Here is a 26,678-nt window from a genome sequence, read left to right as displayed (position 1 = left end):
CTTCTGAGTGTTAATATTCTGATAATCCTGATAATTTGAGACATCTTTCAGTCCCTCTGCTGTGAGAAATTGCTATTTTTCCCCTGTTTTGCCAAGCTGATTGACATTTCCTTGAGGTCTAATCCATTTCTGATCAGCATTGTGTTTTTCCTGCCCCTGGCTTCATGCTGAAGCTTTCAGGAACTTTTTTTTTTTTTTTATAAAGCCGCTTAGTACAGAGAGCTACTCGTGTCTGTGTTTGCGCCCACGGTGCAGAAAGTGAGTTTCCACTGAGAGCAGCCTCCTCAGTGCGCATGGCACAAAGGTAACAACGGGCTGCAACGGACTGAAAATGTAAATCCTGTCATCTGAAGACTACCTCAAGGACGCACGAGGATGCTTCTTTTTTTCCTCCGTCAACTGCACATTTAAAGCAATTTTTTTCCCATCCTCTTCTGTGGTGGGATCCCGAATTTCCTCTGATTCACAGCGAAGAGTGATGTGACCATATGCGCTGATGGGGTGCAGCGTGCCACTAAAACACCCAAATAAAGGCTCCACACTTCTCCTCCAGATCAGTCGAGCCTGACGGGAGAGGACTTTAACCGAGAGCGCGTAAAAATCTGCAACTTGCAGAAATCTTATCTTTTGTGGGAGAATCATTTTTTTTCTTTTGGTGCAGGGGGACCCGGATAATACTACTACTACTACTACTGCTGCTTGCTTGCTTTTTGCACAAAGACGCGCATCCTGTTGGATTTAAGCTGCAGTCCAATTCACCCTCAACTGCATTGGCACAAGTGTGAGAAGAAAAATGTGTGCGTTATGAAACTAACTCTGCGGCGGATCTACAGACTAATATCCACAAGTGGGTCGTTTTTCTGCCTCTCAGCCGCACATAATACCACTTCACAACTACAATGAGACAACGTGGTGGGCTCACTGGGGGGACTGTTGCCTGTAGAAGTGCAGAGAGAGAGCAGGACAGTGACTTCCAGAGGGTAGACGAGTGAATGCCGTCTCCGATGTGGAGCTTGTCGCTGTCCGACGCGCGAGTGGTGCTGAAATTTGGATGATGCCTGGCCAGCGACTGCAAGGCTGCCGCTCCCTGCACTTCAACGAGGACAACGGCCGCTTCGTGCTGCTCGCCATCCTAATCCTCCTGTACCTGCTGTGCGGCGCTGCGGTCTTCTCGGCCATAGAGCGGCCCTCGGAGCTGCGGGCTCACGGCCGCTGGAACGGGACGCTCCACAACTTCAGTGAGACCTTCAACATCAGCCTGCAGGACCTCAACTCGTTCCTGCGGGAGTACGAGGCTGCCATCGCCGCCGGGATCCGCGCTGACGCTCTGAGGCCAAGATGGGATTTTACAGGGGCTTTTTATTTTGTTGGAACTGTGGTGTCGACTATAGGTGGGTTGATCTCTGCAGCATTCACCGAATTCCACCCTGACCTTTTGGTTTGCAGGCACGCTGTCCTCTAAGTACATGTTGAAAATTCATTATATTAAAAAAAAAAAAAAAAAAAAAAGCAACCATATGAAGGTTAGCAAAAATGAAATAAACTCCAAGAATGCATAATAATGAGCTCCCACCACGAAGACAGCAATTACACAATCTTTCAGTGTGCTGTAGTGTAAATAGTGACAGGATCTGGGACCTCATGTCCTGGTAAATGATTAATATTAATATGGTTTCTGTTTGTTGAATAATCAGATCATTACTTTCAGTCTGGATGTCAGCAGGACTGGAGCTGCCTCCCTGTGGGCTGCTTCCCTTTCCACTGGCTTACATACAGAATGACAGATTACAATTTTTCTGTCCTTCTTTCTTTTTTTTTTCCCAGTCATGTGTTACAATTTGGCTGTGAGGGACTTTGGCAACGGGGCGACATCTGACTCGCCTGCCATTTGGAACGGCACACTCATCCCTGGCTATAGGACAGCACCCATGGGTGCAGTCTCTTTTTGCCACATTTCCGTTCAAACCAGCAGGAATGTCAATGAGAAGCCCCTTCTGCTCCCCACATCCCCTCCCCTCCATTTAACATTTACTTGTGCAATAGGTCAGAAAAGAGCAAGTGTCCCTCCCAGGGCACCCCGAGGGCCAACGGTGTGGTGCACTGCATGCCTGATGGCTCCAGCACCCCACATCCCCACCACCCTCACACAGATAAAGGGAAGCTTACTGCGAGTGAGTGAGTGGGTGAGTGAGTGAGTGAGTGAGTGAACGTGAATGGATGAACGAGCAAATGAATACACTCCAGGTAATAATTTGAGCTGACAGCAGCTGTCTGTCTCTGACCTTGCCCTCAACGCATAAACACACTCATATAGAAAGTGATACCCCTGGCACCTCCTATTAATTGAATACAGTGGCGAGGCAGGAGATAAGGAAAACTGATGGCTGCGTTTGGGTGCGCGGGGCGAATTGGATCCACACGAGCAGAGAACCTGTCACACTTTTATTTACTGTAGGCCTGTCAGGAGAGCTTTATTGGCTCTTCTACCGTCTGCTCTTAGATACACAAATGCACAGACCTCTCAGGAAGCTCGTGCACTCCGCTCAGCCGAGTCGCTGGAGAGGACTGCCGCAGCTGTGTTTGTGTACATGTCTGTGGCAGGTTGAAATCCTTTGTACTCCAGTTGTCATGCAGCATCATCGTCTTACCCCGACAGGGAGATCATATGATCTGACTCGGCTGCTTGGGGGTAGGGGAAGAACTGAGAAAAAAAAAGTGATGTTGAGATTCTCGCTACATTGTTTGTCTTTTTCATATGCTCACAATGATTTCTGTCTGGAGTTTCATCTTAGCTTTGATCTACACCCTCCCCAACCCTCTGGCTCGTGTGCCAGTTATTCTGTATGTTTGTTAGCCGGTAACATAAAAGGGATTTTAGGGTCTCCCCACACAACTCTTTATCCGAATGGCATCCCCTTGTGCACTCTAGATGCTCCTCCCCAACTCTTTCCATTTCTGACTGCTGTGGCTGAGGCTTCAAATCAGCAGTGACTCTTTTGCTCCCCTTGATGTGCCTCCACAATATCGCTTTGAAGAATGAATGTGAGGCTGTGACCACTTTAGGCAGTTCTTTTTGTATTTTGTTTTTTTTTTTACCTGGGGTTCTGGGCAGGTCATAAAGGCAACCCCGGGTGTGTTGTTTTAGAATTTCAGGGAAATACTGCAAGAAATGTGACACATAAAAACACTCTGCAGCTTCTTCTAACGTGTGGTCTCAACAAAGGCGACAAAATCCGCTATTTGTTGGCCTTTCTCAGGAGATGGAGTTGCTCAGCTGTCATGGAAATATAGATTTCCACATGTCCGGTTTTTCTTCTCATTCAACTTTTCTGAAAAGCTGACAGAAAATTCACTCTTGACCTTAAAATGGCACTTGAGAAAAACAAGCTCAATACGACATGGAATTTTCAATCATAACACACAATAGTAGGCCAGTTGTCAGTGAAGTGTCTCAGCTGACAACAGAACAAGAAATACTGTTTCCAAGGGATGGCAAGGTCAGTCTGTCTGCTGGTCGGGGTAGGCAGTCTACCACTTTTGTCAACACAGAATTTTCTCTTTGACGATAGTATTGGATATACTGTCTTGACATTTGGTACAGATATTCATGGTCATTTTTTTTTTACCTTAGCACTACCAGCAGGTAAAGATTTCTCAGTACATTATCCTAGGAATACAAATTTGCAGACACAAAATTATGTACAACCATTTATGGACCCCAAAGGATGAATCCTCATCTTGGTGATCCTGTGATTTTTCCAGCTAGGAGTCGATAAGGTTTTAATGATACTTCTGTCTATTCTTCTCATTTGTCCAATTCTTTTTTGATTCCCCTATTGATACTTGATTATCTTTCAGTTTGGAAAAAAGCACAGGTTTTCCACATCAACACAACTATTTTATTGCCCCCAAGTCTGAACACAGTACAGGAACAGTGTAGAGGGGTGGGACCATTTAAAGACAGTCTTTCAAGTGAGTAGTGGAAAGCTTTAGGTACATATCCTGAGGCAGTCTCATAAAGCAAAGACCTCCACTGTGTGAGCGCTGGCGAACCTCAATCTTTCGGCTACAGTGCAACAAAAAGGGTTGCTTGTTTAAACCAATAATAAGGGGATATGCTAAGCCCAAGATGCAGTGATGGTGCCCCTGCAAACTAATGGACGTGGTCAATGGTGGTATTAAAATGACTAATTCACACACACACACAAAAAAAAACTAGCAAGCTTGCCTTATTGTATGATCCAAGTCTTCTTCAAAATTTACCATTTTCTGGGTAGAGGTTTATATCTGGGTGGTTGTTGTGTTCGTCTGCAAAAGGAATTCTGGAAACAGTAACAAGGAGGCAGCAGTAGGAGAGGAGAGCGAGCAGTGGAAATGGCAGATCTATACCCACAGTCTACATTTGGTGAGGCAGGCTACTATTGAGGAGACACAGCTCAATGAGGAAAACTGCAGGAAATTTCAAAACGATACATTCAGCGAATAAACAAATACACAACAAAGCCCAAACCAAGGCCCTATCAACCTGCTGGTAAATCTGAGACATTCAAATAACCAAATCTTGGCATTCTAACAAGTTAAACAAAGATAGTGGTCAAGGTATGGAATGTCTGTTAAAGACATGGATGTATAAGGAGAACTGGATGTTGCGCTTCCCCTTAGCCTCACTGCCAAATGTTCCCAGTGTATGTTGGGGTACTGCAAAGGAAGAATTTTCGCTGTTGACCATCATTATTTGTAAAAGTGATGACGGAAGAACTCCACCAACAGTGGATGTCAGTTGTTGTTCTTTTCATTATTATATGTGAGAAAAGCTGTTACATTTGTGTGACATCATCCCGTTTTTAAGTTTATGTCACATGTTGGAAAGAGCAGCTAGTGCACAGGCAGGGCGATGTGCAGTGGTCCACAGACTGCAGAAGCTATCAAACTTTCTGAGCTCGATGAGCAATTTTTAACAAGGGTGTCTTTGAGTTAGGCTTCTTGTCCCTAGTCTACTTGGTTAAAGTGTCTTGGGTGTCTCAGTCTGGCATGGCAACAGACTGCTAGTCTTGTTTTCTTTTTCGGTTGTCTCATTGAACTGAAGTGCTGTTTCAGCCTCCAACATTTTGGTTGTGTTGTATTTTGGCCTACATTTTCAGACACAGCTTTACTGTTTGCATTCTCATTAAGGAGGGCACAAGAGTCTGCTCAGCAAACAGAGTTTCTATCAATACAAAGGCTATTTATAACCTCCAAGGCTGATTGATAGCTGACAACTGCCAATTAGGACAGCTCTCCGTGGCCGTTTGCAGGCCTGTACGATGCTTTCTTGGTAAGTCGCTGCAATGACATTTCGGAGAAATGCTTTGTCAGTTTGGAAGTGCTGATGTGGGAATACTTGTCTGAGAATCAAGTGTACTTAGTGATGGCTTTTAACTTGTTGAGACTGAGTGGACAAAGTCAGTTAGGGCAGTTGGTTGTTAGGCAGTTTTCCACACATTATTCAGCAGCAACTTTGGATCGTGTTCAGGGCTATTTATTCCTGGGGGCAGATTCTGTCCTCGCTCTTCTTGCCCCTGGCAGATACTGCAGCTCCTTGCTCCATCACACTCATATCCACCCACTCAGACATGCCACAAAGGCAGACAAGGCAAATAACACAGTTCAACAAACAGCACACACAACACAACACATGCAGCGTTTGCTTTATATGAGGCCCGACTTAACCTCATTGTAGTCTAGAATTTGCAAAAGGAGGAGAAATGTCACAGGTAGGTGGGGTTAAGAGAAGATGAAATAGTGCTGTGTGTACAGAGCTGTGTTGCAGCGAGATGACAAGCTGCTCTTCCCTCAGGATACACAGAGATCCTGATCATCTCCTCCATCACAAGCCACTGGATTGAAATGTGATGTTTAAACAACAGTCTCATCATTAGGCTTTTGGCTTCAGCTTATGCTGTTATGAACTGTTTATGCTGGCACTTTATGTAAGAGAGGTGTTAAAGAGGCTGTGTGGTATTTTCCATGTTGCAATTTATAGTGTTGTATTGGACTGCAGTAGAAACATTTCATAATTTATCTTAAAGTTGCACTAATCAATAATTTCTACATTAGTAATGGATCAAATGACGGTGTGTAGTGCGTCAAACCCAGAAAGAAATACCGCCTAAATCTATAGACCCCAATCAATTCTACATGTGTTAAGACATCTTTCAGCCCGTTGCTTTGGTTATACAGAGCATAACTTTACTCATGTGTTTCAGTCTTGTCTACATTGTTTACTGGCAGCTTTTGTCAGCAAAGAAACTAGCCCAGCACCAAATAGAAGGCAAAATTAACAAGGTGGTGAACACAGTGAAGCATATAGCAGGTAGAGACCAAAACAGAGCTAAAAGGAAAGCGACTATTGGACTTAATGTCACCTAAAACAAGTCTTAATAAACTCTAATACTGCTGGATTTGTACATTATCTACTGAATACTGAATGTAGTGTCCCCAAGGTCCCCAAGAGATCAATCAATACTTCTTTAATTGGTAACTTACAAATTCTAAAAGGGAACATTATTAGAGTTATAAACCGTACAGTAGAGCTCTTAGCATTAGATTGTTGCTGCGTAGCAACATGCCTTCAAACTGAGCTGGTGGCGTCTGAAACAGCACTTTAGAGTTTCAAATAGGATCAGTTATAGTACAATGGTGCCTCTGCCAGGACAGTAAATTAAGATTTTTACAAGGCATGACACAGTGCCAAAATGCATAAGACTCACAACTTTGCAGAACTTCCGAATGGGTTCTTTGAGGTTTAAGATATCATGTTTATGTCCACAAAATGATTAATTTTATAGCTTCTGTATCAGGTAAATTGTGTGAAGTGGTGTGTAAAGAGTCATTATTCTGCCAACTTTAGTGACACCAGCCATAGAGAATATGAGAAATCATAATAGATTTTACCAGTTCAGCAGAGCGACTACAGATTCCTGTTAATGAGCACTGGATTTGATCTAGGAGCAACAATGTTTGCACTGTCCTCTCACAGCAAGAAGGTTGTGGGTTCAAACCTGCTGGTTGGCTGGAATGTTTTTGTGTACAGTCTGCATGTTCTCCCTGCGTGGGGTTTTTTTTTTTTTTCTCTGGCTTCTCTGGCTTCCTCCCACAATCCAAAGACATGCATGGTAGGTTAATTGGTGATTCTAAATTGGCTGTAGGGTTGAGTGTGAGCGTGCACGGTTGTTATGTGGCCTTGTATAATATGATCAATGCAAGAGAAGATTACAAAAAATGAAAACCACCCAAGTCCTCATCTGCATTTCTGCAGTGTTGGTAAACAATTATGCCTAATGACTTCGAGGATATTCCTCTTCTCATCTTCTCGTGCCAATTTAAAAAGTGCTGATTTGGCAGCGGGGTCTCATTGAGTCACACTTGGGAGCTTTGTGCAACTATTACACGCCTGTCTGACCAGGATCCATGTATCTGGAGGAGAGCTGCCTGCCAAATTTGTCCTCTGTACTGTACTCTAGCGCGCTTTCTAATTCATGTGATTCTGAGGTTACAAGACAATGTCACCTCAGCCTGGTGGAGCGTGCGTTTGGCATTTAAGCAGTGTGAAATGCCACATGATGGACTGCGTGGACTCCTGAAGGCAGGCTGTGTATTTGCTTTGATGTCGTGTTCTTGTTTAGATTAACCGCACTGTGCTGCCTCGCTGGGACAAAACCATCTGTGTTGCTGTTGCTGTTGGTGTATGTTATGGATGTGCTTTCAGGAGGTGGATGGGAAAAGGTTTGCAATCTGTGAAAGCAAATTCATCGCCGCACAGCAATGTTTCAGACTTGTTCTTGTCGTGTGTCTCTCACTTCTGCATTGTCCCAGACACTGTTGATTCCTAACATCTATCTACCTTGGACTTTTTCTGCAGCACACTCAGTTAGTTGGATTCGATCATTCACTCATTTTGATTTTACTGTGTGTTTTTGTTGTATGAAATAGAAGCTGCTCATATTGGACAAACATTACTTTTCTTATTACATGAAGATCACCTTATAGATTCATTTGAAGCTGGTCAATATGATTCTTCCCTCTTCTTTGTTTCTGCTGCTGTCTTTTTTCCCCCCCTCTCTTCTCTTTAGATCTCCTGGGCTACTCTGTGAAATCACAGACTCAGAGCAAATGTCACTGTTAAAAATGGAAAACAGAGGGCCTTCAGTCACATGAAAGGCTCTGGAGGTCTTTTTAGACTGTGTACAGCACAGAAATTGTCTCTCCAGCGAGGACGTTCAGCTGAATTGTGCCACCACTACATATAGGATTATGTCCAAATTACTGATGAATTCAATGCCTTAATCAATTTTTAATCTAAAGAAATGAAAAAAATAACTCACAGAGAATAAATACATGAGATTGGTAGCTGGTTTGGTCGCTATAGAAGCTGAGGTAGCTTCTATAGCCTCGAGCAGAGATGAGGAGCAGGATACAGAGGTCTTTCTAACTCCACACCTCCTGATTCTTGTCATTTTCTGAATTATAGTCTTCAGTCTCCGTTGTGTGCGGGGGCAAGGCACATCACTTGAATACATTTATCAGATTTTGCCACAGGCTGCCGTCACAGCAGACGTTTTGACGCGGCAAAATGGGAAAAACACAGGTGTTACTAATAACATTAATAAAGTACCATTTGTCCTGGTGAGCCCCATAAGTGCCACAGTGAGCGAGCACGTATAATACCAGAGTAAAAAAAACTAAATGGAAGTCAGCGATCATTAAGCATATTATTTATTCCTCTGTTGTTCCCACTGTGGCACGTCATCTGTGAAAAAGGTTGGTTCCTTCTGGAGCCACAAAAGGCTTTTTTCTCCCTCATTGACTCCCCAAGAATTCAGAACTTTAATTTATAAAACGGACTTAAAGTATATATTCCAATATTGCAAATTCTGTGCTGAGGTATAAAAGACACTAAAACTAATATGTGCAAACCAATAACCCATTACTGATAATAACTGAGTTACACTTGAATTTTCACACCATACAGGTGCATTTTCCTCAAACAAAACAGTCTACTGTCACACCAGCAGCTCTGAGTCTGAACAATATTCTGTAAATAAAAGACAGACCAAGTGACTTTGACATTATCCACTGCTTTGTGGATTAGCATTTTAAATCCTCGAGCCTGGAATCTGACATCCACCATATTGCTCTTTTGAAACAGGACGCAAAAGAGGCAGGTTGATCTAACCCCAATCCTTTGACCCAAAGTAGGACCATAATGCACAAAATGAAGATCATGATGTGTTCAGAAAGTCAAAAATGTTTACTAAAATCTAATTTTAAGTGAGAAGTAGACTATTTTTTCAATTGACTTCTATACAATCTGACTTTTTTGTAACCAACGGAGTCACCTCCTGCTGGCTGTTGGAAAGAATGCAAGTTAAAGTCACTGCCCTTAGACTCTCATAACCAAACCACAATATTTTTAGCGCTGATGTAGAATGGTCTGGCTGTACCACATTGCCACACTGCTGTAGGGGGAACAACAACAACCATCATCAGTCAAAATCGTCCTGAACGGGGCTAAGAACAGGTTGCACCAATGGTTTTCACTCAAAATAAAACAGGGAGATTGTTCTGGTGGAATATTTTCTCCCAGAGAGGTCAGTGCTGCCATTAAATTGAACAATTAACAGAAAAAAAAACAAACTAACAGCAGGGCTGCTTTATTGCACAATCCAGATCTACAAAACTTGAAATTTTCTGTGTGTAGGTGCTGCCTCAAGGAGGTCGCTGTTGTCATTTTGTGTAGTAAAGGGGGTTTCAAAAACAGCAGTCTGACTCGCCAGATGTAGATTGCTGTTATAAGCCTGTCACTGTCATTTTATGCAGCTTTCTCCTCCCCTTCTGCTATCTACATGTTACCACACTGAAAATCTGAAATTTTCTTTAAGTTTCGGATCGTGCCGCTCGGCAACGCAAACATGTAGAAATGTTGATGAAGATGCTGGATAAGAAATTAACTTTCATCAGAATTGCAATTGCACTTTATCTCAAGAACTACATAAATGTGAGAACAAAATTGCATAGCTATCCATCCAAGAAGTGTGGAGACAAGCTGATGTCACAAACACCAGACTAATGGTGGTGCTGGCTGAAAGACAGCCACATCACTAGCACCCTGCTAACAAAAAACAAACAAACAAACAAACAAACAAAATGCATTCAATAGACAGCTTGATACTAGCAAAATGGTTAATACAGGGTAAATAAATCTACGATTCAAAAATTAGGCAAGGACTGACAGGGACAACAATTATAATTTGATGACAACAATAAGAATGATATTATATATATGTGTGTGTGTATATGATTTACTGTTCCAGATAACAAATGGCTGTACTTTTACTCATTATCTATATATCCTTCCAGTCCTTCCATTCTCTCAGTTCCTCTCCTTCCTGGGTGCTTCCTGGTGTGGTGTGGAAATCTGGGTGTGTTTGTGTGTGTCCGGGTGTGCGCATATATGCTTGTGTGTGTGCACGTAAAGCAAACCTACCGAGAAGCGCAGGCTTCCATAAATCCCCATCATAGTTAACTGCTGTCATACAGGATGGCTGTACACACCTCTGTGCTCCGTCGCAGCGGGTCATAAATCTGCCCTGACCGGCTAAGGCGTACACTCGCCTACGTACTGTAAGTCACAGACTCAGATCATCATGGCCAAGATGATACCAAGATCATTTTAGAGGACACAGCAAATTTGCCAGGCTTCCTCCTCTTCAAACTGATTAGCATTTCACTGATTCTGCTCTTTGCACTGGCAAGGCGAAGAGGGGATAAAGTCTCTTTGCTCTGCAGTCTTCTGACCTGCTCCCTGTTGGGGTTAATTCTGAAAGACATTGTAGGTTTTATTCTGGTGTTCACATTTTGATCATCATCAGTTTTTGTGACAGCCCAATTTGTACCACGGCTGAAGCCACTGCTGACTTGCAGGTATGAGAGTTTTTAAACTTTCCCCATAAGCAGAAAAGTCTGTCCCCTGAAAGTTTTGTATGGTTTGGGAACCATCGATGAATGTTGACACTTATTCCATTTCTGCACCAGAAGAAATTTTATTCATTAGAATCATGTGTATAAATGGTTATTAATGGTAATAAGATACAGTAGGTTGGTGAACAGATTTGGCAGTGGTCCATGTGTCTCTTTCTATGAAGGAGGGGCTGATTGTATGAGAGCAGAGAGACAGGAGGACAGCAGCTCAACATGCTGCAATGTTGCATCTTTCCAATGGCTAAACGCAAACAACATACTGGAATTGTATTAAATGTACAACTGTCAGATCTGAGATGAATCAAAAATCCTCTCAAACTCGATCACTTTCCTTTGAGCCTCAGGGACTAAAAAAAGAGCAAAGACAATCCCAGAGTCTCTGCACCAAAGAACCACACGTTAATTCTGAGCATGACCTTGAATCAGTAAGATGGTCGATCATCATGATTAGATTACAACCTGAAAAAAAATTGACAGAGCACTATGTCATCCCTGCAGGCTGAGATCATAGATCTCATAGCGGGAGTCATACATATAACGCACTTTAATCTGTTTGAACTAGAGGAAACTCTGCTCTTGATTCTGCTTTATCTAGAGAATAGTGTTCTTTCTGTAAAACCACATGAGCTTCTCAGGGAACACTGTGGAGCTCAGCTGACTGGAGCTGCACCACATTGCTCCAAAACACCTCACAGCTAATGGTTGCACTTTTTTTTTGGGCAGCCAGTGTATGAACAGAAATCACTTAAGCAACAGGCTTCTTCTCTCACACAAAACTCTTCTGTCTTTTGCCACTTGGACACACTGAGTTGGCATACATTTGATTCATAATGAAAGAATTATTATCCCTGAAAAACACTGATCACACATAGTCTGAAAATATCTTGTCCCAGTGCCAGCGTTCACAAATGATTCTGCTACCTCCAGGCTGGCAGCCCCTGGCAGAGTCAGTCTCAGACTCATAGTGGGCACATTCAGTTAATAGAAAGTAAAAAAAAATATTTAATTGTGAGCAACAGAGCATTGCTTCATCATTCCTCTAAGACAGCTTTCTGCGGTTTCTCTATGTATGATCCAAGATCATTACTGCAGCTGTCAGTAACGTAGCAGTTCCTGACAGAGACTGAGTGTTTTTTTGCACAGCCTTAAATTTCAGGGACTTATGCTTTCACATTAGCAGCAATGAAAAACCATTAAATCGAATGTCTGCTGAAGCTTGAGCATTCATTTCCTGCTGCTTTCTTGTTTGGTTGTTTTCATGAGGTAGCTAAAAATCTGAAGCAGAGCTACGAAAAACATGCAGTCAGATTTTCATGTACATATCTGTATTATCTATTAGCTGAACATGGACATTTATCACCTTGATCTGAGGATGATAGTGTTTCAAAAGCTCCACCTGGACAGGTGTGTTTACTCTGGGGAATAAAACATGAGGGCTTTATGTACCCAAGCTTTTATCCAAACATTGACACTGCATACAGTACAAGATAATAAGAGGCACAAGGACACAGCCTTCAGATCCGTCAGACAGAAGCTATTAATCTGATGACTCCTCAGTCACACGGAAGGACAAAATCTCTGTTACTGTTTGCAGATGAACACTTAATGAATCTTAATTTTGTTTTTGCTTCTTTATGCCCAGACTTCGCTATCTGTGAAAGGTCTTTTTGGTTCTGCAAACATGAAAGACAGATCGGAAAAATGAAGACAAAGGGATGCATGTTGGTGCAGATCCAAAGAGAATGCAGCTTTTTTTTGACAATAAATCAATATAGACCACAGTGGAGTCATCAGTGCTCCTGGCTCTTTTTGCCGGTGAATTAACTATCGAGATACAATTTTTAAAAAAAAAAAGAGAGACTGGGTTCATTTTCGGAGGAGCCAAATTATTTATAAAATCATACCAAAAAATAAGTGATAAGGTGTGTGCAGGTTCCAGTTATGCTAGTACTTCATATAGCGTATAAAGAAGCTGTTACTCTTTCATTGACCGGCTTTAATGAATGTTACCCACATGGTTCTTTATGGCCACATCAGTCCAATATTTCTTATTCCTGTGCAGCACAAGATGCTCATTACCAGCGCTTTGACATGACGAGTAGATAACATTAATGTATTGCCTGTACTGTGTGTGGGTGTGCTGGGTGTGAACTTCAAAGCCACATTGTTTTGCTTCAGGGCCCCATAGAAATATTGTTGAACGTCTTGGCTTTGGGTGTTTTTTTTTTCTCTTGTAATATTACAGTCTTTGCTTAATTTGTGTGTGCAGCTGCAAAAACATCACCACATCTCACACTAAATTTGGCAATATGTGACCTATTCTATCATCTGCTTTTTGTAAAACTGACATCGGAGTGTGAACGTTGCTGCTATGAACCAGTCTGCCAGTAATCTTGGCAGCTCCTCAGCAGATGGTGTGGCGACGATGTCTCGGGTCTGGCCGTGCTGCTGCTTCCTCGGCCCTCTGTCCTTCGCTGCAGACCCCCGCCACGCCGCACCCGTGACTAATGATTTCCTGTTCGTCACAGAAACACAGTCATGAGGGGGACAGGCATGCGTGGCGTTTTCTGCTGATGCTCTTATCAGGCCAATTTAAGACTTCTCCCACTAGTGGGACACAGTTAGCTTAACTGGGAGCATTCATTTGGGGACAAAGGGCAAGAGGAGGCAGAGATTGGGGTTTTTTTTTTTTTTTTTTGGTTTGCAAATCAGTCAGATAATGAATTTCTGGGTCCATTTTCAAGGCTTCAGGGAGTTGTGGGGGAGGATATTGTCTTTAGTGACCTTCAGACTCAATACTATTTAGAAAGGCAGTGAATATACAGCACGTCCTTCACAGAAACATGACCCGGAGTGCTTTTAGCAGCCCTTTATTCTCATCTGGATATCCATTAGAAGCTATAACCTACTTAAAATAACTCTATTTATTATTTATCCTGTATTGTCATCCCTGTATCTTCTTATCTGTTGATAATCATTTTAGATTTTACCTCATATTCCAAGCTGAACTCATTATTAGTACAAGCAGGGTGCTCAAACATGAGGCTAAAATGTGCTCAGCTATATGATACCTATCCTTGTGAGGCTATTTCCCACCAAAGTGAATCAGTAGATCTTTTTCTGATTACTTTGTTTTGCAAAAAAGCTGTCAAGTGGACTTTGATCAATCGTGACACCAGCTCCAAGGTGAGCTTTTGGAAACTGCAGTAACTCCAGTACACACACACACACACACACACACACACACACACACACCAGACACCGAGTAAATTACTTCACCGTTACTGTCTTTTAAATCAGCAATTAATTAATTAATGTATCCAATTAGCATTTGGACTGCTAACAGTTGCTTCTGTATTGAAATAATGTGCCCAAATCGCCATTTTAAAATGAATAGACTGCTGCAGCTGATTCCTCTTTGCTGCAGACCTTTATTGTTGCAGTGGGCAACCTGTGTCTTCATTATCATGAACATGGGAACAGCACTTTATTTTGAGTCAATCCCACATACACAAGCTTGCTGTCCTAAATACTAACTAGTGGACCAAATGCTCAGCTGAACATAGTCTGGAACAAACGCACCGTTTACTCCTGTTTCAGTAGCATTTAGTAAAAGCTAGCAGGAAGCTGTTATAGGAAATTATACAGCTTTTTCAGGAATGAAGCTTCATATTTGGAGCATATTTTAAATATGCAATAACTAGTTTTTGCCACTTTCGGGCAGCAGAAACAACCTGCAAGCGACCCTCACAATATATTAGTCTTCTTTAAGCTCTGTTTTTGGTCTCCACCAACTACTGAGGGATAAATCTGGACCATCTGCACCTTTTAATGTTTTTTTCTCAGAATTAAAAAAAAAAGCATCTATCTTTTTCATTTGCTATAGCTGGAAGATGAGACTGATTGGAGCGGTTGGGCAAAATCAAAACTGTAAAGTTGCAAGTCTGACATTTAGAGCTTCAAAGTCCACTAAAACACTCATTAGAGCAGATGGGGACTGTAGAGTTAGATGATAATTATTTGTGGGTTCGTCTCAGTGAGCAGACCCTTTCACTTCACGCATAACCATCTGATCAACTGTCCTTATAAAAAATCTTGGCTGCTTTAGAGATTTACGTCCTCAGTAGGAAGTAATGGGCTTTGGGCTGAATGCCACAGACAGGGCAGGAAGTTTGGACAGCATTGAGAAGTGAACTAACATATCAATAGTGTTGACATTTTAAGCACCTGTTGATAGTAACCTAAATATTTCATACTTCAAGGTATTGTGAATTCTCCTATGTCAGTTCTGTGAACACATCTATATGTTTATTCAGTTTATTCATTAGACAAGCTGCTACAGAATAGCACATTTCATCATCTTTCACCCCCTGAGCTGAGGAGAGATCGAACAGTGCCCTTTATAGGTTATTTAATCGCTGCTGTTAACTCCTTTGTGCTGCAAACTCTCTAGATAATGAAATGACTCTTGAAGATTTTGCGCAGCTCAGAGTGGCTCTTCTGTGGAAAATCTGACGATTGATTGCCGCTCAGAGGCGAGTGGTCTACTAAGTGGAGCAAAATGAAATGGAGAGCATTCATGAAGTCCGTCAATATATCTATTAGCATCACCCTCAGTAATCTGTGGGATTTGTTTAGACCCCAAATTTACTACACGGCTTAATGAACCACTGCAATTTGCCACTGGACTGTAATGAGAGCTGCTCAGTCTAAATTGTGTCGGCTCTCTGATAGCTGCTCAGCACATGTGATTTACACTTGGTGATAAAAGCCAACCTAAATACTGAAGTCACTACAGCCAAAATCTATTTTTGTCCTCCCCCACCCACATTTCATCTCCCCAAAGCACCTTCTTCGTCTTCTTCTACTCTTAAAACTGTCAAATGGTAATTAATGGATACTAATGGCACCATTTCCATCACTTTCCTTCTGGTTGAATCTCTAGTGTGTAATTATGTGTGTAGGCATCATTAACCATTAGAACATAACATCATTTTCTATGTTGAGTCGAGCATATTTTATTTAATGTTAATGGATAAATACTCTCCCAGGGCTCTGATTGAATTGGATTTGCACACATATGATTTCCTGCCTTATCAAGTCCAGCTGAATGAAATGACTCAGCTCGGAGTGCAAAGTGTTGACCGAGGTCAACAGTGGGAAGACTTTCAGGTGGAGTCTTTAATTGAGGATTTTAAATTAAGAAATCCAAGAAACAAAGAGTTTGCTTTTTTTTTCTTTTTTGGCTTGCCCACCTTTTGCTTTGTATTCTTGTTCTGTAGTCACTAATGCGTCTTGACACAGTAGTCTGAAGTAATGGCTCTGAAATGCCACACTGAATCGATGCCCGGTGCTTTTTCCTCTCTTTGGCAATTTACTTGGTAATGAGAGACGGTGCGGAAGACTGTCTCTCTGTGCGCTGAGAAGATGTAATCTGTTTTCCCTATGATTTAGTCCTGTTAGAGAGTCTTCGGCTGCTAATTAATTAAGTATGAAACAGTGAAATAGGATTTCACTGAAGGGTTTAATTTGGGTAATCGCTGCCCCTCACCTTTCGGTCACCCTGCCTTGCATTTGGCTCGGTTACTCAACATGTTCGCGATCACAAGAGCAGATTTGATGTCTGGAGCGAGGTATAAAACCCGACAAGGGTCTGTCTGTCTGTCTGTCTGTCTGCCTGTGTGTGTGAGGCGGTGAAGTGTGTGTACATGTGTGGACATGTAGGGGTTATATTCCCTCTTGTCTATAAAACAATCTGTATCAATCAGCCCTGATCTAAATGACCCAACATGTCAACAGCAAACCCGCATGAGAGTGGTTTTCAGTGCTGGAGATAAGGTCAAAAAAGCCATTTTGGCTATCATAAAGGAAGTATTGTCTAGATATTGATGTCATTTATTACCTGACAAGGATGGTTGCTGGAAAAAGGGGGGAAAGTGCTGCCCTAATGCTCTGAGAAGACTGAAATGGAGGATAGCCATGATGGAAAAATCAATTAACCTTGGCCTGGAAGTGAATTGGTTGATCTTTCAGCACGATTTTATTTGTTGACAAATATACCATCTGGTGTTGCGTGGATAAGGGGCTCGACATTGTTGGTGTGTTCAAGTTTGTGTGCATGTGTGTGCACACATTGGCCCTGAGATGGAAATATGAGGGATGTATGTATGCATACAAATATCCCTGTAATGTATACATATGGGAGCAGAACATTAGCACATGAAAAATCAAACATCAGGACGACATGCGTAAGAGGTCTAATGTCAGCGCATCTGTGGGCCTTTGCAGCTAAAAGCTCCTATAATTAGATGTTTTAGAATATATGTGAATGTTTTTTACTGATAAGATCATTTAAGTCACGGGTATGAATTTTAGCCCATAAATATTGCCATGCTAATGAAATAAGCTTGAATCACTGCAATATTAGTCTATCAGTCGCTGCTTTTGGTCTGGAATAGTTCAGCCTAACTATTTAATAGCTGGAAATTAAATTCTGTACTAACATCATGCGCTATATATTGTATTTTGCCCTGTTGGTTCATTTAATTAGAAAAAAACATTGAGGTAAATGATTGTTTTGGTAAATTACTTTCTACATCTCCTCCTCTAATGGAGGCAGTTAAAATGCTGAAAGAATGTATAATATTATTTGGCCCGATGGGAAACAACGCTGCACTCAGACACTCATCAGCAAATGTTAACTTCAGAGCTGCACCTGTGACACTCCTCGAGACTGAGAAGTGCTCCTTCAACATGCAGCAAAATCCATAAACATCCTCTCCTCTAATAGTCCCTTCCTCAGCTGGAACACTCAGTCAAACTGACTAAGGACTCAGAAGATAGCAGGAAGCCAAACCACACAGCTGAGGGGGAAAAAAAAACATATTCAGAGAGCTTACCAAAGCTTATTCCTGGCATCCTTCTCCCTTTTATATACCCCTAAGTCCTTCATGTTTGCAGTCTGACCAACAGCAATAAACAGCATATTTAACACAGTATGTAAACATATGCTGTACATACCGCCTCATGAGGCTTTTCACTATGCAAATTGCTTTAAGATAAATATATAAATATACGATAATATGATTTAAACTTATTTCCTTGAACTTTAATGACATTGAATGTATTAAAACGGACGCTTGCATTCAGTAATTCCTCTTTTCAAAGACTCCCCCCTGGTGAAAATCAAGTTGTTTGCCTTGTCAGCAGCTCCATACTATATTTTTTTATATGATGGCGGATATATTGTGTGTGGGGAAAAAAGCAGCCAATGCCATGTACATGTGACAGTCTCAAAAAATTCTGACTTCCCGGGTTTAAACCTAAGGAACCAGTCCTGCAGGGCTTTCTTTATCATCATTATTCTTCAAAATCGAATTTCATGTTCGAGAGATGGGTTGAAACAGAGGCGGGGACTTCATAGATCATCATGTTCTAAAAGAATCAACAGTATGAAGTTACATCTAAGCCTTTTGAAGATATCAAGGGATAATTTTCATGACAACAAACCTAAACATGTAACCCCGATACACAGAGATGAGTTTTTAGGGGCTTAATCAATGGCCCGAGAGCAACTTTAATTAATTATTCAAGATTCTGCTCTATGACTTTACAACAGTCACCTTGCAGTTAAAAGCTTACATTCATGCATCGCCATGGTACAGCTGCACGTGTTGCTCTTTTCTGTGGAATTCAGGCGAATGTTGCTAAAATGCATGATAGTCTCCACTGGTTAGATGTAAAAAAATAGATTGTTGTACCTACTGATGGTGTTCATAAGGAATCACAACAAAAATGCCACGTTTTGTACAATAAATTGTCTTTTAGTACAGAAACACATAATTACTCAACAAGACAAGCTGCTAGAAATTGTTCTATCTAATCTAAGTCACTTACTCAATATACAGTAACATACAGAGCAATGAAAGAAGGGAATTCACTCCCCAGTTATGTAACTCAACAGAGGAACATAGTAAACTTTAAAATAAAACTAAAAGATTATTACTTAGCACACAATTTCAGTTATTAATATCCTTGGTTTGCTCGGGGAGCAGAAGCTGTTAAAATACAATAATTCAATTTTAAAAAATCATAAACTCAAACATAGTGGCTGCGATATTACAACAGCAAGACAGATTCCAATTATACTGTATATATTGTGAATGTAATTAATAGTAAGGATGCAGGGTTTGGTGTTTCATTGTTCAGGAGACTGATATCATGGTTAGTTTCTGAAGTAGATCGTTCTTTAATCACTATTATTGTTGGGTCATGGCATCTTTGAAGAAGAACAAAATCTATTTTTATGATTATTCAATGTGGGAGTATTGTGTGTTGCATGCTTTTTGGTTCAGCATGAGTTGTGTACACGTCATTTGTATTGTATATGTGTATTCTTGTATGTATTGTTTATGTATTCTGTAATTCTGGTTTGTATGCATTATGTGTACATGTTGCATTTTGGTGTTGTCACAAATGTAATTATGAAGACCCCAGGAAGAATAGCCGCTGCCTTGCAAAAGCTAACAGGGGATCTTAATAAAACGAACAAACAATACCATCAAAACAAATTATTACTCAGTATTTTCTGCACATTATTCATGTTGCAATCACTCTGCTCCTTTACAGAATTTTTAATTATTAAGAAAATATGTTTAGACTAGGGACTTAAGCCTCACTCATCGCTTACCTTGTCTCAAACAAGAGATATAATTTCCTGTGAGGAACCTCAGAACATCTTGTGGGTGAAAATTGACTTTTGGTTTCAGATACAGGACTTAATGTCTCTGTTCTGTCTCTGCAGGTTTTGGGATGACAACACCTGTGACGATTGCAGGTAAGGTGTTCCTGATCTTTTACGGGCTTCTGGGCTGCGCCGCCACCATCCTCTTCTTTAACCTCTTCCTGGAGCGTATCATCACACTCCTGGCTGTGGTGATGAAGGCCGTGAGGGAGCGACGGATCAGGAACAGCGGTCTGCTCCCACCAGGAATCCGCCATGACTTCTCAGCCTACTCCCTGCCAGGATGGAAACCCTCGGTGTACCACGTGATGCTGATCCTCGGCCTGTCAGCCATCACCATCTCTTGCTGTGCATCGGCCATGTACACCCCAGTCGAGGGTTGGGCTTACCTAGACTCACTTTACTTCTGCTTTGTCACATTCAGCACCATCGGCTTTGGGGACTTTGTGAGCAGCCAGAGCGCGGCGTACGAATACCAAAGCCTCTACAGGGTGGCCAACTGCTGCTTCATGCTAATGGGGGTGTGCTGCATTTACTCACTGTTCAACGTAATTTCTATTGTCATCAAGCAGGTCCTCAACTGGATGCTGGAGAAAATGAGCTGCTTGTTTTGCCAGCGTTGCAATAAGGCCAATGCCTTCCTGAGCAGACGCAACGCCATCCGCCCGGGTTCCAAGAGCCGCCAGAGTCGGTTCGACAAGCCCGACTCAGATGGACCCTGTGATAGTGACACTGAGGGACGCAGACTATCAGGGGAGATGATCTCTATGAAAGACCTGGCAGCCTCTAACAAGGTGTCTCTGGCCATCATGCAGAAGCAGCTGTCTGAGTCTGCCAACGGATATCCCAGAACAGTCTGTGGCAGCTCTCGCCATAATGGTTTCTCTGGGGGGGTTGGAGCTCTGGGGATCATGAACAACAGGCTGGCAGAGACGAGTAACTCCAGGTAGAGGACACAGTGAGACAGAAAGTACGGGAGCTCTTTATTCTAACAAACCACGAGGTTGAACGCCATAAAAAATACCAGGCTTCTGAGAGGGACTGTCAGTGTAACTTGTTATGCATGATACATATGATTTTTTGATACTTTTGGTTGGAATTACAAGCCTGTGGTGATAAAACAGGGAATGTTGGTGATGATTTCAGTGAATATGATGATGATAATGATGATGATGGCATGAAGAGAGAACCACAGAGTCATCAAAAAAAAAAAAAAAACATAAGTTGATGTGGAAGCATGGGGACCACCCGCCACTCATTTCATCAACCTCAAACGAGAACAAATCACTGAAAATCTCTGAAATATCAGTGTTAGTCTGCAGAATAAATAGCCTGCTATGCTCGCTCAATACATGAGACTTAAACAAACTATAATGTTGTGCAGTAAAGAAGCCAAGCGAAGCGTAGAGCCTAGTCTTTACAGTTTTGGGGGCTTATTTGAATGTACATACTGAATGCTGATATAGATAAATGTAATCGCTGAATGATATAGCACATACTGATCTATGCATTATACTTCTCATGCATTTTTGCACCATTTCTAGACCTTCCATTGATTACGCAAAACACCCCCTTTTTTTGTCTTCTTCTATCCTCAGGTGATTGCTTTCATTTTTGGGAGGAAGTAGAGTTTCTAAGAGTGACCAAGATGTAGCTGATTTGAGCAGGACGGTAGTGAAAAGTGTTACAGTGGCACACAAACAGGCTACAAAGAGTTATTTCCTATTCCTCAAGATGGAGGAAAGAGCAGAGTTGAAGAATGAAAATCCATTTCTCGTGAGAGAGGAACCGGCCTGCTTATCAGCTAAGAACATGCTTCGGCGGCCAAAGACTTTGACTTGAAGGGTAAAAGAAGGCACCTTCTAACTCTTTCTCTCTTTTTCAAGCCCACAGCTGTGTGCGAGAAAAATAAACGATAAAGGCAATGTTGTCATTATTTCTTTGAATGCAGGATACAGACTCGTGTTGGTAAAACAGAGAAAAATGAGGAATGGAAGTGAAATGTAAGGAAGTAAATTGTAGTTGGTTTTATCCCATAGGCACATTATGTTAAACGATGCAGATTGAAAGTAGCCGGGTCAATCTCAGATGCTAGAGTGGAAAACAAAACCCTGAAGGATTTTCTCACTTGCACTGATTCACTATTGTGAGGATTTTCTGTTTTCATCGCCTTCTTTGCATTTCTAATTTTCTCTAAGAGAAAAAAAAAGGCCTGTAGAGTTGGATTTTTTTCTTGATTTCAGTGTAAACATGCAGCCGAGGTTTAATAAATGGAGGGTGTTTGTGGAGAATATGGTGCTACCCTGTCAGGCTGAACGATCAATGCCCTTGTTGCGGGCTACTATCTCTTAGAAAGGCGTCGGCAATTTAAAACCATGCGTTGGAGGAGACAGGGATAGTTGAAGTGTCCAGGGGATGTTGATGAAGCAGGGAGAGAGCTGGTGACAGCAGTAGTTTAGAGGAGGTGGCTCTAATGGACTCAATTCATATCCAAATTCATGCCCGGTGCAAATCGACGGCCTAGCTCAGCCAAGGGCTCAACTTTTCCTGGCGCCACATCTTCACCATCTAACGTCCCCTCCGGCCCACTCTCGTCTTTTTACCTCTAGTCATCTCTGCATTCGCTTCACACACACTGCACCAAAAGCCTCCTGCTTCCTTTTTTCTTGCAGACCTCGGCTCTCTCCTCACGCCCATCACCCCTTACACTGTGAATATGAGACATGCCATAAATGTGTATATATATATGTATATATATATAAGAAGCATTGGAATGTCTTAAAAAGCGTTTTCACAATAAGGCGCAAACTGAATCTGGATCTATCCTTTGTTGATCTCCATCATTTCAGTGCATAGATCGGAATAATTTCCTTTACTCCCCCAGTCTCACCAAGAGGAATAGAGAAAATGACTCAGGTAGTTAAATCTTCAGGCTTGTCTTAGTTTTTCCTGCATGCCATTATGGTAAAGCCATACAAGATAGCTGTATATATATATAAACAGAGTACTCTTTAAAGTCTATTTTTCTACATATAGCTTTCAAATGTCTACTCGTGGATGATTGGAAAAGTCTCACTGTCACATGTCTCTTACACGGTCAGTCAGCAGCTTGACAGGATTCAGCATTCAGAGCTTAACTACCCTATGAAAACAAAGACTAGAAAAACAAAGCTTTTTTCTAGATGTTAAGGATATTTGACATTTTACAAAATACAGACTTTTGCTGTTGTTTCTTATAGTTAGATGAGAAGATTGATAACACGCTTGCATCCCAGAGTATCATCAGTTTTCTTATCCAACTCTCCACAAGATTACAGTTGAGCTCTGTCTCCATAAAATGACGTCCCCGTACAACTAAACTACATTCTCAGTAACGTTTGAGGGAAATGCATTTCCTCCCAGATTATGTCGGTTTGTGATGTATCACAAACACATTTGTAATCAGGGTATTTTTACTCTTTATTCTATTGCTTTCCTACTGTTGCTTCAATGAAGGACATTTAAATGTAGAAAAACAATGACACGTGACAATGATAGATAGATAGATAGATAGATAGATAGATAGATAGATAGATAGATAGATAGATAGATGGATAGATACTACTAGTCGATAATACAGAACAGATTCAATATTTTTGTTGTGAAAACATCTGTAATTATAAAAGATACTTCTCATTTAACAAGCTAATTTATGTAAAATAAAAAACAATAATGTTTCTGTTGATTGTCACTAATTGCATCCATTTTAAATATATATTTCTAGTATTAAACTTGGATTAAATCATTTCATCTACTCAATAAAAAGGAGATATTTGTGAAACTAGGACAAACCCTCAAATGTATTAAACATATTTTTAATTTAGTTAATATTTTTGGTTATTTCGGACGTGCAGTAAAAAAATGTAAAACAAAATGGAAAATTTGGTAATATTTACAGCAGGAATTCAAACAAGTTGTGAAGGAGTGTAATTTAACCCAAACTGTGATATTTTTTTCAACCTAACTAAGTGGGTTTGGCGCCTAACTAAACTTCCAAAATAACCTTTGCCCAGCTCTTTGTCATCTCCGAACTCCGACTTTGTGGTTCTTTGAATGTGACAACGTTTCCTCATACGTCATCCAGTTATGTTGTATAGAAACGTCATTTTTGAGAGACACAGTTGAGGAATTACATGTTTTCCCCCCAAAATGTCAATTTACTCCTTAAACAAAGCCCAGCAAAGTGGCTCAGGAGCAGTGAAGTGAGCAGACGTCGGTGATGTGAGGCTTGCAGCACCAGGGAGGTTCATGTGTTGCTGATAACAGTAACACTGCAAAAAGAAAAAGTGCCAAACCCTGGGACATTTGAGGAGAAGCATGGGCATGCTGTAGCAAATGACATACTGTAGTTTGAATTCACTGGTGTTCCCCTGCTGTATTATGTCTCCAAGGGGGGAAGTTTTACTGGCGCTTTTCTAGAATCATCATTCCCAAATGATACGTTATGTGAACCTTCATTTTCCCCGAGGTTTAAGGTTACACTGATAGAGGTTTCAATTCTTCCCTCGCAGCTATCAGCTGCACTGTATCTTTAACGTCAATTTCAACAAGGATCATGTGTGTTAGTATGCATTTCTGCATCCAAGCCAGAGTGTAAAGGACTGAAAATGAGAATTCAAGGACTGCGATATGATATCTTAAATGCTTCCCTGAACATAAGCCCCCAGAAGTTATTTGAATCAATATAATATCCATTAAAATGTATTTTCCTTAAGCCTGAAACACATCAAGCTTTTAAGACACTGAGTATAGTATTTAGAGTAATGTTTGCTCACCTAAAATGCATGCGTGGCTTGACATCAATTGCCTTACTTTAGTCCTTGCATATTACAAAAAAGTTCCTTATTGAAAAGATTATAGTGTGTAGAGCTTGTGTGTTGTACTATACAATCCTTTTGCATTTTGCAAAATTGATCTCCATTGATTGCAATGGTTTTAACTGCCCTGCTGTCCTCTGTATCTTCTGTAAGAGGAGACAGGTGGTCTAGGATTTACTGTATGTTTGTACTCGTTAACAGCAGAAATGCCTCCTAAATGTGATATCAGTGACTTTTCTTTTTAATGTAATTACTTCATTTCATGTTCTCACAGAACACCAAATTGGATTGAGATGATGCAAAATTCTAATTTTAGGCCCGCACCATTTGTACATAATAATGGCTGAACATAGCAGACTTGGATCACAGCGCGACGTGATTCGCAGTAAAGTTGTCAGTGTTAATTTAAACCCTAAATTGTTCAAATCACCACTGACAGGGTTTATTTTCACCCAACATGTATTGTGCTGTACTCACAATGGGATCTCTACTTTGTAGTCAACACCTCCTTGACTGTAAAATAGCTCCATAGAACATGTCATGCTACATGGCCTTTACAAGCCTATTAATAAAACAATTTGTTTGACATAAGAAGAGACTGGAGATGTTGTTAGTGTTAATCCTGAAAGCTGTCAATGGTGCTAATGGACTCTCTTCAGCAAGATCACGGTATGATGCATAACACTTTGCACTCTCCAGTTTCTGCGAAGGAAAAGTGCAGGAACTCTTTGAATTTAGAGACTTCTGAAGATGCTTATTTCAGGAGCATACTGTGTTTACATTAATTTGGCTGACGCACATTGGAAATGGCAGTTACCATTAGCCAGGTAAACAGACGAGAGGCTCGGCAGCAGAATGATGTAGTATTTGCTCTGCTTGGCTGCTCGAGTCCCAAATTGACAGGACATGGACAGGTCTTTTTTTTTTTCTCGTGGACACGGATGATAAGGAGCCCCAAACTACACTGAGCTCTCAATTTAGAAGCTGCGTCATGTGTCTGTGATCCACAGTTATGTTGACCTTCGACTCTATTGACATCAACATAATTCTACACCTTGGTGTGTGTCTCATGTTGCTTGCATCGTGGTGTAACATCCAGTTAATGTATGCAAATTAATTCTGTTTGCAAGTTGCACATTTATACCAATGATTGTACTTTTATATTTATGTAATTAAAAGCAAAACCTATATGAAACAAGAGGGGTTCCATTAAACACTGATATTTACTGACGTTCCTTTGGCTTTTTTAATCATCATTCTCTTATAATGACTCTTATTGAATGTTTTTATAACACTTAATCTTTTATATCTCGAGTTAGTTACTGACATGACAGACTTTCAGACAGGCTGAAGTGATCGAATTTCGAGCACATCCACTGAAACGCCAAGTGAGATCGGAGCTTTCAGAGAAGTTTGTATTTCTGAAATGTAATTATGACTTGGATGTTAGCGCTGATGAATGCAGTATAAACTTCACTAATGACTGGTAATCTCCTGGAGTCTTGTCTCGGTGAGCTTGCCAGACGACAGAGAGGGAAATTCCAGGAAGTTACAAAGCCCTGCCAAGAATGGTCTGGTACATAACCTCCACAAAACCAAAACAATTTTACACTTCGGCTTTTGTGTGGATTAAACAAAGACATTCAAATGTGTTCAGTGGTGAGCCTCAGAAGGGCAGATTTTATTACCATCAGACAGAGCCAGGCTAACTGGTATTCCCTATTTCCAGTCTTTAAGCTAAGCTAAGCTACTGTAATCAGTCAGAACATTTAAACCACTGATAGGTGAAGTGAATAACATTGATTCTGTTGTTGCAACTATAGGTTCTGGTATTAGTGTGGATGTTTGACATGTACCTTCCTAAACAGCTAGAAACAGCTCAGGAATGGCTAAAACAACACAACAAGGAGCAAATGGCTTTGACCAGGCCTCCAGATCCCAAGCCTGGTCCACAGAGGCCAAAGAATCTCAATGCCGGACACCTCAAGACACCCCCTGATATCTGCTGTCCAGACAAACCCGTTTTGGCAGGACAGGGGGCCCTACACAGTATTGTTTAG

The 26,678-nt window shown here is 41.2% G+C and overlaps 1 protein-coding gene across 1 annotated transcript; it reads left to right on the top strand.

Moving 5' to 3' along the window:
• The first annotated feature begins 266 nt into the window (after positions 1–266).
• kcnk12 (potassium channel, subfamily K, member 12) lies at positions 267–25,844 on the top strand. The gene is made up of 2 exons (XM_023268163.3): positions 267–1,391; positions 19,823–25,844. Exons 1-2 carry the CDS (start codon positions 1,052–1,054, stop codon positions 20,710–20,712), a joined length of 1,230 nt encoding a protein of 409 aa, XP_023123931.1. The 5' UTR covers positions 267–1,051; the 3' UTR covers positions 20,713–25,844.
• Positions 25,845–26,678: the final 834 nt, after the last annotated feature.

This window comes from Amphiprion ocellaris, chromosome 16 (genome assembly GCF_022539595.1).
Source record: "Amphiprion ocellaris isolate individual 3 ecotype Okinawa chromosome 16, ASM2253959v1, whole genome shotgun sequence".
NCBI classification, from domain to species: domain Eukaryota; kingdom Metazoa; phylum Chordata; class Actinopteri; family Pomacentridae; genus Amphiprion; species Amphiprion ocellaris.
Note: the sequence above shows the minus strand (reverse complement) of the source record. Positions and strands in the feature narration are given on the sequence as shown.

Excerpts from the sequence above, each read along its gene's own strand:
- kcnk12 (XM_023268163.3), top strand. The coding sequence starts at position 1,052 with ATGATGCCTGGCCAGCGACTGCAAGGCTGCCGCTCCCTGCACTTCAAC. Across the intron at positions 1,392-19,822 it reads AACTGTGGTGTCGACTATAG|GTTTTGGGATGACAACACCT; the intron begins GTGGGTTGATCT and ends CTGTCTCTGCAG.